General features: G+C 37.0%; 2 protein-coding genes across 2 annotated transcripts; both read right to left on the minus strand.

The window, feature by feature from the left end:
- Nucleotides 1-833: 833 nt before the first annotated feature.
- LOC125470363 (uncharacterized RING finger protein C4G3.12c-like) lies at nt 834-1,274 on the minus strand. The gene has a single exon (XM_048569325.1). It carries the CDS (start codon nt 1,272-1,274, stop codon nt 834-836), a length of 441 nt encoding a protein of 146 aa, XP_048425282.1.
- A 6,182-nt stretch (nt 1,275-7,456) lies between these two features.
- LOC103954306 (methyl-CpG-binding domain-containing protein 5-like) lies at nt 7,457-10,658 on the minus strand. Its single transcript, XM_009366121.3, has 3 exons — nt 10,244-10,658; nt 8,179-8,295; nt 7,457-8,084 (listed from the first exon to the last, which is right to left on the minus strand). Exons 1-3 carry the CDS (start codon nt 10,613-10,615, stop codon nt 7,863-7,865), a joined length of 711 nt encoding a protein of 236 aa, XP_009364396.2. The 5' UTR covers nt 10,616-10,658; the 3' UTR covers nt 7,457-7,862.
- Nucleotides 10,659-15,492: the final 4,834 nt, after the last annotated feature.

Consider the following 15,492-nt stretch of genomic DNA (forward strand, 5'->3'; position numbering starts at 1 on the left):
AACAACCTTTGTCAAGATATCTGCCCACTAATCTAATTTCACAAATGAAAACTTGAAAATCTGTCCTTCCAACTTCTCCTTGATGAGATGTCTATCCATCTCAACATGTATGTTGAATTGGATTATAATCAATGTCAATCACAACCTTATTTTCACAATATAAATTCATCAAAAACTCAAGATAAAACCTAGGTTCTCTCAGCAACCTCCTTATCCAGAAAGTTCACAATGTCCCTTAGCCATTTCTGTACAGTCAGCTTATGCAACAACCGCTTTTGCTTATTACTTCACCATGTACCCAAATTTCCTCCAAGAAAGGTAAATTAATCAGAGGTTGATCATCTGTTAGTGATATTGCTTGACAATATGCATAAATTGTATCCATCTATCTTCAAATTGTCGTTCTTTGAATACTTAATTCCCTTAATTTCCTGGAGCCGACTTGAAGTATTGAAGAATTCTGACTGTGTTCATATGATCCTCACTCGAATACTGCATAATCTAACTCACTACAGTTACATCATATATATGTACATATGTATTTACGTACTTGAAAACTTGACACAGTTAGAAACCATGGCTAGGGAAATGCATTTAGACAATTCAGAATACATAAACTAATTTTTCACATTCAAATAGCTAGTATATTTACATAAATGAACATAAATTAAATCATCAGAAACATACTTCCCAAAGCTAAAAGCCAATATTTTCCTAAGAAATTGCCACATTTAGTGTATCAACCAAAAAATTATACAGCAGAAACCCACATAATCAAGAAACTTAGCGAAGATATATCGAAACTAGGAGAAGTTGACTAAGATGTACTAAAGTTAAACAGGAGCACGACAAACGGGACAATAGGTTTCCCCAGTGGCTAGCCATTGATCAATGCATAGCTTGTGAAACGAATGTTGACAGTTACCAAGCAACCGGCACACTTGCCCGTCCACAAAATCATCGAAGCAAATTGCACACTCATCAGTAGCATCGCTAGCACTAGTAGTAGTACACCTAAAGATGGTTGAAGACTGCGGTGGTGGTGGCCTTTTTGCAGCCGGTAGTGCAGGAAGCTCAATAAGACCAGCAGGAAGACCAAGACGAAGAACATTATCAATATTTCTACCATGGTGATTGGAATTTTCATTATTATTTCTAGCAGGATGATTGAAACTATTAGCAGGAGGTCGACGATCAATACGTGACCGCTGTTGATTTCTTTGTGCTTCGAGATCAAGGGGCTTGGTCGTCGGGTATCCAAATATTTTGCACATTATATGGTACACGACTACTGTGGCGGGGAATATTAGAAATAAGTATGGGGATAGATCAAAGAAAAGATTGTTTTGATAGACACAACTAGGAGGTGATGATCGTGGTGGCGATGAAGGATGAATACTTATCATTGAAGGAGGACTTGCAGAAGAAAAATTCATGATTTTCTGAAAAGAGGGGGAGAGAGAGAGAGAGAGAGAGAGAGAGAGGAGAATTGAATAGAAAAGACTAGCATTTGTAATCCTTCCTACCATTGGATACACACTAGTTCAGTCTTCGAGAGTTGATCGAGAACGAAAATATCTCCGGCCAGATAGCCTACATACTCGTTCATTTTATTTATAGATGGATAATCAGCGTTAGTAATTTAGTATATTACGGAAGAATAAATACAAATAGAGGATAGGGTTCCTTCACGTATGGGTCTCAGTAACAACTTTGCCATAAAGATTTCAGCCGGGCAAGAGGAAAAAAGAATCTTGCACAAAATGGCTATCCTGTATAAGGAGATCAACAATCAAGTCGGAAGGTTCATCGAACCAATGTAAGGGCTGGTTTGGTATTGATATGCTTTGAAAAAAGCTGCTTCTGTTGTGCTATGAGAATAAACAGCTGTGAAATAAAGCAGCAGAGTATTTGATAAACTTTTTTGTAAAAGTACTTTTGGGAAAAAAAAAAAAAAAAAAAAAGCATGATAGTGTTTGGTAAACTTTTATGCAAAACAACTGTGATGGTGTGAAACGAAGCTTCATTTCCTCTGCTGCTTCTTTGTCATATTTCCTTTTCTTCGTTCCCCCAAACCAAGCTTATCCATGGGACCCCAAAGAAGATCAGGAAGAAGAAAACCCAGAAACCCAATTCCACTCCTCCCTCACTTTGCTCCAAGCACAAAGACCTCCCCGCCACAATCTTGTTGTGGAGGATGATGCACGTCTTTGATTCTTCACCGCGATCTTCCTCTGGGAATTCGTGGTTTCTCAGAACACGCAATCTTCCTCTGCTAATTCTGATTTAGTTTCAAGCACATTTGAGTATAACAACTTTGGTTAATTTGTGATGATAGTGGTCTAGGGCTCTCCTCCTGGTGACCCTTGTGGGTCTCTAGTGGTGACGATTCGGATCTTCACGAGGAGGGACGAGGTAGATTCATAGTGGGGGTGATCTTTGGTAGAGATGAAGCTGACAGGAGCAGAAAGGGGATGATAGAGATGAAGGGAGCGTAGGATTGCCAGAAACTTTCATTAAAGGGTCACTGTTCACCAGTGTTTTATAGGTTTGCGCAGAAGCTGGAAAGCCAGTTTTTTAAAGCTGCCTTTTGCTGCTTCTGTTTGTTGGTTTTTTTCACCCAAAACTGTGAAAAAAAAACTGAAGTTTGAAGTTTACCAAACACAAAAATGCCTCCAGCTTTTTTTTTATACTAGCTTTGTATTAAAATCACCTCAACCCTAAACCATACCTGAAAGTCTTGTGACACTGTGTCCTGCGCGTCAAGCCATAACCAGCAAGCCTATGCGCCACTACACCTTTGCCTCTCTTTTGAATATTGGAGTATTCATCCTCCACTACTGTTGCATATAGAAAAATTCTTTTAAAAATTTATCCATATAAAATTGCTTTTTGATTTGATATGAATAATTTCCTTATACCGTTGAGATTCGTCCAATATATATATATATATATATATATAAACACACACGGTTAGTCTTCGAGGGTTTATCCTGGACGAAAACGTCTCCTACCTAATAGCTTGATCCTACCAGTTATGGCTTATAGTATTTGGACATTGATATAGCTTATAGTATTTGGACATATGAATATATGCTGAGCCACAAACATACTCCCCAAAACCAAAAGGCAATTATAAAGTAATGCACAAAGCAGGCAGCTGAGAATTCGAACTTATACCGAAGATACACTACTCAAGCTAACTAGCTGAATCGCTAACACACGTGAATACAATTGAGAATGCGGCGGCGGCCCCAGTTTTTCTAGAGCCTGTTGCGCCACAAATATTTCTACAGGCCGCGCTCCAGGAACTTCTGGAAGCGGAGCAAATAGTAATCAACTTAAGGGAGGGACATCTGAACTCTGTCGATTTCTCTCTGCTTTGAGATCAAACCTCAGCCACCGCCACCACATTCTTCTTTTTAGGTACTCAATTACGATTGATGTATGAGAATTTTTCAGGGGCATCCAGTAAAAAAATTTTAAAAAGTTTATGAGATAAAAAAATTTTGGATGTATTCAATTAAGATTATAAAGAAATCTATAAAACTTAAAACTCGAAGTGCATTTAATCAAGACTTATTTTTAAATGATTTCAACAAGCGCAAAAAAAAAAAAAAAAATAATAATCGGCTTTAGCAAACTATGTCTATCTCCCTAAAATTTTGAATCAATTCGCCTAAAATTCACTTGGATGAGGAAGAGAACGGGAGAGAGAGAGTGGAAGAGCTTGTCAGCTAGGTTAAAAGTTTTAATTTGGAGAGGCTATAGTACTACTGTGCAACCTATTTATAAAAATTTATAACTTCTATTTCCAAATTCGAATCCAAATTCGAAGGATTCCTTGGGCAACACGTTTCCAAAACAGGCCAGGGTTTCAGTGAAAATATACAATGTCCTTATTGGGTAAGGAAATGTGACAACCCGTCCCTAATTTTCTATGTAATTTCTTCACGAGTGTGTAAATTGACATTTCTGCCTTGGTTGGCAATGTGACGTGGATGTAGTATTCAGTGTTTATTTTATTTTTCCTAGTAACGTAATTAAATAGTACCCGTCGTTACGATCTCGTGAGCGCGAATTAGACCCGAATAGGAGCCGTAACGAAAAAGTTACGCACAACTAAAGTACGTTACCAATGGGTAAAGTGTTACATGTGTGTGTTAATTTTCAGTACTGGAAAACTACTGTTTTTGATAGGGTACGTAAGATTTTGTGGATTTCCATTGTACAACCCTAGCTCTTTTTCCTCTTTAAAAATATGTCCCGTGTGCCCTAAAACCCTCACAACCAATCCTTTTCCCTCATTTCACTCACCCACCAATCAAATCTCATCCTCAAATCTCTCATTCAATCAGACAACATCCCTTTCTCTTTTCTTTTCAGTCAATCATAAAAAGCTATCCATCTCTCTCTCATCTTCTTCTTCTTCTCTCTCCATTTCGTAACTCTCTCCTCTCTACAACAACAAGGACCTTCATCAACACTCGCAGATCAAACCCAAAAACATAACCATTGTACTCTTCTTGAACCCATGAACCCAGCCGTACCAGCCGATGGTGAAATGATCGAGTTTAAATCATTAACTCGGAAGGTCAGACTCGGTGAGTTTTCCTCCGACGAGTTTCAGGCCGAGTTATAAGGTTTTAGGACGTGGAGAAGCTTCTACACAACTCCCTAGGGTCCTTAGACTAAGTTTGGAGTCGAGTTGACGTCGAAACAAGCGAGTTCGAGAAGTCGAGTTTAAGGCTGAGATTTTCAAGTCATTTTCAGGCCATTTCCTATCCATTTTTGGACTTTTAAAGGTAGAATCTTGTTCTACTCTTCATAAGCTTCATTTCCATATAAAGTGCATCGAAAATGGTTGAGAAATGAAGAAGATATATGATTTTGAAATTTTCCCAAAAACCGACGAACCAAACAGCGGTGGACAGCGGCAGACGGTGAGGCTCATCTAGGAAGACGAAGAATATTCCGTCAAAGTTAAAGGAATATTCTAACGGCGTCAACTAACACCGTTAAGCTCTGTTAATTGTTTAACGGAATATTCCTGACGTTTGTTAGTCACTGACCTACACGTAGGGGCGCGTGTGGCCGTGGGCTAGGCAGCGAGTGCTTGACACATACGGGTCCGTGAGTTCGTGTAGATCATTTTTGTATATTCAAATCTTCCGTTTGAGCAAAGTATGGGAGATTTACCTAGCCCTTTTGAAAATGTCCTATTTAATTTATTAGTTTAGTTATTTCACATATAGGTGAAAATTATCCTGAGGACGTACGAGGTCAAGCAAGGCTAGGAGGCTATGATCCGACCATGTGAGTGGGCATATTGTTTTCATGTGTGTGTGTGTGTGTGTGTGTGTGTGTGTGTGTGTGTGTAAACCTCATAGTTTCCACAAATGCTTTTGAATTGATTTATGCATATCATGCCACTATTGTTTTTAGATTGATATTATGCCATGATTAAACGTGTTATAAGAAATGTTATATTGCTGTGAAATGTTGAAATATTCTTACGGGATGCATAGGTACGTTATTATGTTGGTTAGAATCAGTGAATGGTTATGGCATGTTTATATTTATGCATGTAGTCTACTCATCATTAATGCACCCCAGTGCTAGTGCTCGCTTAGGGCCATGGCTAGTATTTCACGTGTATGTTCACCTCTGCACCGCACACTCACCTTGGATCCAAGTAGGTGCCAGTCCTGTCATACATGTTACATTAGGCAACTCCAACTCATAGGTGACCACGATTATTAATAGTCTTCACATGATTGTAGCACTAGAGCGTACTTATACATTACACCACAGTCATGTTCATGTCAGAAACTATTTGCACGAACTCGTGTGCTAGCGTAGATTGGTGAGCAACCTGTTTTCATTATGCTATTGATGAGATATTGTAGTTTGGCGTATTTCTAGCATTATTGTTATTTACAGTTGTTTTCATACTTATACGTAGTATGATTTTATGGAAACTAAACATGTTTTATAGCGAGGGATTAGTATGTTCGGAAAATAAAAGTGTTTTATAAACCTTTGTTTTTGTGCCCACTCACCCTTTCGTTTTTCGCCCCTCCAAGTCTTAGATAGCTAAATTCTCTATGGCATACAAGGAAACTCCGACGGATTCTGATATATCTAAATAAATGTTGGGTCTTTTTCCGGTTGTGTATTAAGCACTATAATTAGTTCTGATTGCACTTTTTTGTTACCTATGCTCTGAATATTTGTATTCTATAGATTCTACCCACTACTGCGCACTAACTTTATTAGTTAAATAACTTTTAGTTTCGATTTTAATTTATTCACAATTTTACATCACTCACACTTTTGGTTAGTCACCTTCGGGTTCGATTCTGATCGGGGTGTGTCAGAAATCAGTTCAAACTATTTCTTTGATTTCCTTTTATGATTTGAAAGCGGCTTGGAAACAAATTAATAAAGGGAAGGAAAGTTCTTAAAATTTCACATGAACTTATGCATAGTTTTTAAGGAAAACTAATGAAAAGGTTTTAAAAATTTTGAGTTTTAATGATAAGGACAAAATAAAAGGTAAAGTGAATAGTACCATAATTGACTTTTTAGTGTAAAAATGTGGTTTTTCGTTAAAATGAATAGTACCGGAAGCTTTTCATTAAAGTTCTCTATTTTTTAAGTAATATTTCATATAAAATTAATATGAACTCATTAATTTGTTATTTCACTTTAACTCTGTAAAATTTACCATCCAAAAGAAGGTTATTTTAACCTCATTTTTCACAAGTTTATTCATTTATTTACTTAATATTTTTATACAAAGATAAATGTAAGCTAGTGGTGGCTGATATGGTTTTCAACTTCATTATTTTGCAAGTTCTCTGCTTATTTTTTGGCATGAAAAAAAAGGGCCACATTCATTTTATAAACTTATGGTGAACTACTAAAAGAAGTATATCAAGCTTATTAACATGAAGTTTAAGCAAATTACAAGTTTATTGAATTCAATGTGATCAATCATGTTGATTAAGAAAAAGAGTTAAAATATCTCAAATAGCCTTACAAATAAGTCATGTGTCTTGCACATGGCTTGTTTTGAATAGAAAACTCAGCGGATAGAATGAGATCGCAAACAATATGCGAAAGATATTACAAAACGCTTAAAATTTTCACTAGCCATAAATAACTTCAAAAGTTTAGTGGAAACAAATATTCATGAATAAAATCAATTGCGTTATGAACAATAAACAATAACCGTTGGATTATATCAACAGTTATCGTCAATCAGATTGTTGGAAAATCGTTCTTTTGTTTTTCTTCAAAACAAAAAATTCACATATCCAATAGCAACAGCTGCTGAACTCCAATCACGTCCATCTGTGATTTAGGGTTCAGCAGTACCTACTGCTATTCTTTCGGCAGCGAAGTAGTGTTCCTAAATAAACCGTCCTGACACAAACTCCAGAAGGAAACAGATAAAACCAGACACGACTTACATGTATATTTAAGAGACAACTGTATATGTATCCAAAATACGCTTACAACTCCATAAACCCGAAAACGAGCAACAACATTACAGTTAGTCTAACATCACTTGGAGAGAAACAAAAAACTACAACGGTAAATATAAGAGTTTTTGAATATACCTATACCCAAAATAGGCCAAATGCCAAAAAACAATGTCGATGAGCTTCGCTGTCCACGATATGAATTCTTTGGATCCAAAAGATACCAAAAAAGATCAGTAGGGATGGAATATGGAGATACAGGATCTAGTATTGGTCAGTGTACGTCTGTTGGCAAAAAGAATGACGGTTTTCTGCAGCGCAAACTTAGTGATACAGCAGGAGGGTTCAAAATGTTTCCAATGAGGGTGGACACTATTTTTTGTATGGGACTAATGCAAATGCAGCAGCCCATTCTTTTGATGTAGATTCAGGGACCTTTTTGTTATCAATAAAGGGTGTCCAGGACTGTCCGGAAGAGTCTGTAAGAGCCCATTCCACCTTCTCGGGCACATCAGTATAATCAAAGTTCAACGCAGAATTCTTTGGCTTCGTGCTAGACTTCTTTTGTTTTTGGCTTCCAGAACCCTCGACAGACTGCCAGAAATAAGGTAGCCGGAAAATGGAAATTAGGATTAAGAAGAATAAAATGGAAAAGTTACCACCTTCAGCAAAATCAATTCTGACTCACTGTTTTGTCAGCACTAGCATTCTCTGTCTTTGCCTTTTTAGCTGTTCCCGTTTCAAGAAAGCGGAGAACTTCTATCTTTGACCGAAACCGGCGACCTGAGACTGGATCAAAGTAATACTGCAACAGATGATTTACACCTTGCTCAGACTTGATTTCCGGAAAGCAATCTTTGATATTTTTATATTTATGTAGCATTTAATTTATCTAATATGGAACCGTCAAAGGAATTAAAGAACACAAGCAACAACAAGGACAATCCACTTATGTCATCTGCAAGTAAACAATTTCTTTCCATTTAGGCCTTGGAATAAACTTTACTATGAGGTATTAACCTACGGGCCACAAGTCCTCTTCCTTTTTGGTTTCCATCTGTTTTGTGTTTCCTGGTAAATCTATCATGTAGCTCACTTAGATATTGATGCTTTTCTTGGGAAAAAAAAAAACTGTACAAGCGACAGTTGGATGCTCGTTTATGTTCATGAGCCAACTTAGAAAAATTTGAACTGCAGGGACAAAAACTTAGGAGCAGGACCAGCCAGTTACAATTTTTTAACACTAGTTAGTTCCCCGCCAAGTAACAAATTTTGTTAGACTTTAGTTTCCTGATCCAACCGTTGAGTGGCCACCATGTAGTCAAATTTCAAGTAAACTCTCCCATGTATCCAAAAAGTGATTTCCAGTGAATGGAATATCTTCAACTATTACATCTACACTATCATATTATGCATTTTTCTTATGCATATTTATATCTTCTTAATGGGACAGTTCCCCAACTTGAACCGACAAGAAATTAAGTAAACATTTTGTGCATGATAAGAACATTAAAAATCTAGTGGTTGGATCGGGAAACAAAATCCTAAAACAGTTAATAAGTGGTGTTCTCTTTCTGTTACACTAGCGTCAAATGATCTTCCCTCGTTTTACTAATATATATTTGTTTCAGGGTAGTGGTTAATGGATATACCTATCAGTGATTCAAACGGCAACAGAACACGTTGGGGAAAAACCACTAATCAATTGATAATGTCCGCTAATTATGACTAAGACGTGATCCTAATGATACACAAAAAAATTCAAACCAAATTCCATAGAAAGAGTAATTAACTAGTAGAATAATGTGTTAAATAGAATGTATGCACCCTACTATACATCATTGTATAAATTTTTCTTTTCTTTTATTACGTTACCATACAAAGCCACGGGGACTGATTACCAAAGACCACGTGAATAGCCCAGAAATCATGTTTTGAAAGCTCTGATTGTGCTACAAACGGTAAGCAATAGCTTGAATCAATAAGTTCTAACTATTCTACCTCTAACCAACTTAATAACAGACGTCTAAGCCATAACGGCTATTATACAACCTGGTTGAATTTCAAAGCAAAGAATCTATCCAATACATTCACATTTCTGGAAAGCAAACCACCAAACAATCGGAAACATGGAAGAAACATTCTTGGAAGTGCAAAGTGCAAACATCACATAACGACTTCGAATAAAGGATAATACAACCTCCACTTAGAGAATGACAGCGAAGAAAACCGCTACAAATAATTTCCTTCCCAACGCCAATTAAAGATTCAAAATACGCCGTGTGTACACTGAAGCGGATTCGACAAACAGACGCTTTTAAGAATACCTTTATAACATCTGGGGTAGCAAGACAGCATGAACTCAAAACTAATTAATTATCTAATACAAACCTTAAATCCCAACTCCTATAAACACAATATCTCAACCATAATTACCAATCTTACACCGAAACTGAAGCCCTTTTACTTGTTTAAATTCTTTGCCCAACACCAAGTATTAAATTCTTGATTTTTTTTTAATGGGTTTAAAACACAGAATCTAATTTCCATTCGAAATAATATACAGAGAATCTAATCGAATCTAAATATCCCTTCTCTTTCTCCATTTTCTTTCACAGAGTCATTTTCCAACCAGCATTAATCAACAACAAACCAACGCATAATTGAATTCAAATAAAATATCAAAATTAAAAGTTTCCATTGCTTGAGCTCATTGAATAAAGAAAAAGAATTTTTGAAAGAAAGAAACTTACCCTATCTGTAGATCCAGCCGTTAAACCAGAGCTCCGAACTTTCTCCTGCACGGACCAACCCGGTGGCAACCAGTTCTCCAGCGGCTCCGATACCCCTTTTCGCTTGGCACGCCCCGCCCCTCCCTCCGTGCTCTCCGCGCCGGCTCCGGGCTCCGAACGGTTCGATTGCTGCGGCGCTTTATGGGGATTTTTGGTTTGGATTGGGGTTCGGCCATTGGAGGTTGTTGCGGTGGTGGTGGCGTCGATGAAGGAGCCCGGCCGGAGGAGAGGATCATGGGGTGAATCGGAGTGTAGGGTTCCGGCGCGGTGGTCGGAAAAGCTTGGGCGTCGATCCGCGTTCATATTCCGACACGATGCTTCGGGGACTGACATCGGGCGGTATGTGTCTGTGTGCTGGGCTGAGAAATGAATAGGACCGGTTTGACTGTTTGTATATGTTTTATAAGACAGGGGTAGGTGGTGTTGGGCTGGGCCGGGTCAGGTGCGGTTGGTAGTAGTGATAGTATGTAAGGTGAAATCAAACCTATTGAAGTGTTAATAAATATTCGTTAAGACCCGTTTAATTTGATATTACCATAATACATAGAGATGATCAATCAACCTATTGAACTGTTAATAGATATTCGTTAAGACCCGTTTAATTTGATGTCACTATATTATATAGGTGCGGTTGGTAGTAGTAATAGCACGTAAAGTGAAATCAAACCAAATAGATCTTAATGGGTTGATTGCCACCTTTAATTGTACCTAAATTTTTAGCATAATTGGACCAAAAATGAACAGCGGGCCTCAAGGCCTGCATGTTGAATGTTGGGCTGGGCTTCATGTCAAGTTTCAGCCGAGGCTTATCGGCCCAATAGAATTTTATGTTTTTAGATAGTGTTTGAAATTTCTTCGATATCTGAAATATCTGAAAAATCAGAAGAAGATATGAAAGAGGGGTGAAGTCTAAAGTTCACTACATATCGGAGAAACTCTTAAATTTGGGCTAAAATCTACAAATTCCGTCGATATTTTCGACATATCCGTTAAATCTCAGAGAAACTCTTATAGTTCGTCTAGATCAGTGTTTGACATTCCTAAGGTTTCATTTTAAATTTTCATCATTTCCATCAAAAGCGATCAATATTGATATATCGATCGATATTTCCACAAATTTGCATATCGCTATTTTCATCTCTTCAATTTCTTTTAAACTTAATATTCTATAATTGTTGATTAACGCATAATGGAGTTTTATAATCAAATTTATTGCACACGTGACATAGTCTTATTGGGTGTTGGGTCTCACGTATGTTTCAAGATGCAACCTATAAGTTTCAAGGAAGAGAAAGTCTATAAGTCAAAGTATAACTAATTTTGAGTTTCAGAGAATAAAATGACAACTTTTAAGTTATAAGGATAAAGTGAAATCAAAATAGAGTTACAGAATGACTGTAGTTTAAAATAAGCCTTTTATTTTTATTTTTTTTTTCCTGAACTGATATGCGATTGGTTCTTTCTTTGAAGTCTAATTAAAGAAATTTATATCTGATATAAAATTTAATCCAATTTCTTTCTTGTTTCTCCTTTTTCCTCTCCTTTCTCTTCAAATCTTCAACCCTTTCATCTTTCTTATTTTCTATAAATATTTCTTTATTAAATTGTAAGCTCAATATCCTAGTAAATAAGATGTTGAGTTTACACTCATGTATCTCATAAACTTTTCTTTTCTCTAAATTATTATAAAGTTTTGAACACCTCCTCCCCTTAATAATAACAAAATATATATACATATACATATATTTGCTCGCTTAATGAGTGTGTTCTGAAAGAATGTAGAAGCCATTGTTTTCAAACCTCATCAGCATTGTTGGCCACTATATGGGGCAGGGGCTACTACAGCTGAGGTATGGCAACATATTACACAACATAATCCATGCCAGAGACGAGAAATACTACCCACCATTGGTTACATACAATTATATGTGTTTCTCTCATCATGTGCTTAAAAAGAAGGAAACTTTAACAAAAAGCTCTCGGTACTATTCAGTTTAACGAAAAACTATATTTTTACACTAAAAAGTCAATCCTGATACTATTCACTTTACTCTTTATTTTGTTCTTATCGTTAAAACTGAAAGTTTTCAAGTTTTTTTTATTAGTTTTTCTTTAAAAGAAAAAGATCCATCAAAAAATTTCTCCATCTAATTCCTTATTTCTTTCTCTTTTTTACATATATATGATGCATTGAGATTCTTGGCCATTGAATTTTTGTTTATTGGATCATCAATTATCAAGAGCACATTCGACCGTCCTTTATTTTGGTACATGTGATCATATATTTGATCGCTGTATGCTATATAGTGGTGTCAATAATTTATGTAGTTATTATATAGGTTGACTTGTAGTCATTCCAATCATTCATGCGTAAATAAGAGCGACCTATGGTGCACCGTTTGGTGCGGTCCTAAAAGATTTGTTTCAACCATGACTATCGCAGGCCTTGTGCGTCGGGGGTCCTATAGTCAGTATTGATTTTGCTTAGTTGTTAAATAACATAGAGTGAACTCATCCCCCTTCCACTCATAATACTCTTACGCTATCGTGTGATTACTAGGTGGAAACAATGCAACTCATGTATATGTACTACGAGTTGTGCTAGTATCAATTGCATGCTGACGAGGATGATCAATAGTTCGAACTGCATCATGCACTTACGCACGATTGGTGCTAACAATCTCCTAATATTGTTTGTACTCTTCAGTTCAAGAAAGTGCCAATGACTAAACTCACATGCAGTTTAAGGTGTTTGTTCCACTTGGTAGCTATAGTTTAGTAGATCCGATAACCTTTTTCTTATGTTGGCTAATCACTGACCTAGTTTCCAGATGTAAGCAAAAGAAGGCAATCACTAAGCTAAGATTAATCTCTTTTGCTTGTTTTTCTACTTGTTTTCTAATTTCTTGTCCCCCTATATGATACGTCAATATAGGAAAAGAACTTTGTGGTATGGGTACACCACCATCGGCAGCATCTCGTGCTAAGATACAATGTGTTAGAGTTATATCTACATCCACGACGAATTGTTCGGCTTACTAATTTGGGAAATGAAAACAGTAATAAATTTGAAGAGGAATACGAAACGAAACCAACCAACCAGATATATCTTATTTGGTTGTTGTTGTTTGAGAAAACCATTACCAGCATAGTCGTTTTTGGTTAACAGTGCATGCTTGTACCAAATCAAATCGGACTCCGGTTGTCCATTTTTTGGTTAATTTGCATAGCGGTGGTTTCCACCAAGATTCAATTTGGACGTTACTTACCACTTTAATTCCCATCCTTGTCAACATGTAATTATAATAGTAGTCAAAACGCTTCGATTTAGGAGAGATTTTTCAATGTGACTGTCAAACGAGATGTTATACCACGTTTCTTTATATAAATGGTGGGTTATGTGTGTTAAAACGTTAATAACTTAAAAATTAAAAAATTTCACCACTTGCATAAAAACAAGTTATGTACCATCGGTGTTTCCATCATAACTAAAAATTTGTCCTGATTTAAATCGGGTTAAGCACAAACAGTCAAATAGGACCGTGTTTATCGCCATCATAATCACATGTTGATAAGGACGAAGCTAAAGTGGTAAGTAACGTCTAGATTGGATCTTAGTGGTGAAAACCACCGTTAAATTTAATTACCAAAAAACCTAAAATCGGATATAAAGTGGAGCCCCCTATCATTTCAAAACCGTCTTTCTAGATTTATCGACTTCATCTATAAATTTATAAATCATAAAAACTTTGTTGCATTGTGCATGCAAACCGTCATTGGTGAAGAAAACCACCAAACATATCTACAGGCGGCGGATCTTTGAATATGGTCTCTTTAATTACTGTGCATGTATTGACTGCCAGAGATCGGGGGAGAATGATGGAAAATTTGCATACCCCTTGATGTGCACCTTTTTACTCCTTATCTCTCTCCTCGTAAGAAAAAGGGTAACATCAAAGGGTATGTAAACTTTAGCATTATCTGAAGGCCAAGAAGTGAAAGTATCTACCGTAGGTATAGTTATCATAACCCTAGATTTTATTTGTTGTAACCATTTTTTTTGCCTTCAATTTTTGCAAAAAGAAAAGAAAAATATTGATTTTTCCTTGAATTTTGATTAAAAAGGAAAAGAAAAATATTGAGTTTTACTTGAATTTTGTTTAAGTTGGGTTTTGTTTATTAGTTTTTATCGGTTGATAATGCAATTTTATTAAATTAAATTCTACAATATCTATAATTATCTTGAGGTTTGAAATTTTTTTTTAACAAACGATTTATATATCTACATTAAAGGAGAAGGAGTGGACTTAACCTCACAATAGACTAGCAATAATGTAATTCAAATATTGACCTCTCACTTATTTTCATTTAAAACACGAAATGCCACAATATTATTGTCATCATTTTGTAACTCTTAGTGGTGTTTTTAATGGACCTAATTTGTAACATCCCACATCGACCAACGGAGAGGGGGTGATGTGCCTTATATATACATACCCCCCTCCCTATAGCACGAGGCCTTTTGGGAACTCGCTTAACTTCAGAGTATTGTAAGATCCCATATCGACCAACGAAGAGGGGGTGATGTGCCTTATATGTACATGCTCCCCTCCCTATAGCACGAGGCCTTTTGGGAACTCACTAGCTTTGGATTCCATCGGAACTCTGAAGTTAAGTAAGTTCGGACGAGAGCAATCCCAGGTTGGGCGACCCACTGGGAAGTTGCTCATGAGTTCCCAAAAATAAAACAGTGAGGGAATGGTAAGCCCAAAACGGACAATATCGGCGGAGCCGGTCTGGGATGTGACATAATGGTATCAGAGCCACTTTGTCGTGTGGTGCGAGTGTGCCGACGATGACGTCGAGCCCCCTAAGGGGGGTAGATTGTAACATCTCACATCGACCAACGGAGAGTGGGTGATGTGACTTATATGTACATGCTCCACTCCTTATAGCACGAGGCCTTTTGGGAATTCACTAGCTTCGGATTCTATCGAAACTCCGAAGTTAAGCGAGTTTGGGCGAAAGCAATCCTAGGATGGGTGACCCACTGAGAAGTTCTCGTCTGAGTTTCCAAAAACAAATCTGTGAGGGAATGGTAAGCCCAAAGTGGATAATATCGTGCTACGGCGGAGTCGGGTATAGGATGTGACAGAATGGTATCAGAGCCACTCTACCGTTTGGTGCAGATGTGCCGACGAGGACGCCGG

Source organism: the organism of the source record quoted next, unplaced genomic scaffold (assembly GCF_019419815.1).
Source record: "Pyrus x bretschneideri cultivar Hongxiangsu unplaced genomic scaffold, Pyrus_bretschneideri_v1 Contig5, whole genome shotgun sequence".
Classification (NCBI taxonomy): Eukaryota; Viridiplantae; Streptophyta; class Magnoliopsida; order Rosales; family Rosaceae; genus Pyrus; species Pyrus x bretschneideri.

Coding starts and splice junctions, on each gene's coding strand:
- LOC125470363 (XM_048569325.1), bottom strand. CDS start 1,274: ATGTGCAAAATATTTGGATACCCGACGACCAAGCCCCTTGATCTCGAA.
- LOC103954306 (XM_009366121.3), bottom strand. CDS start 10,615: ATGTCAGTCCCCGAAGCATCGTGTCGGAATATGAACGCGGATCGACGC. Junction 8,296..10,243: donor CGGCTGGATCTACAGATAGG/GTAAGTTTCTTT, acceptor CATCTGTTGCAG/TATTACTTTGATCCAGTCTC. Junction 8,085..8,178: donor ATGCTAGTGCTGACAAAACA/GTGAGTCAGAAT, acceptor TATTTCTGGCAG/TCTGTCGAGGGTTCTGGAAG.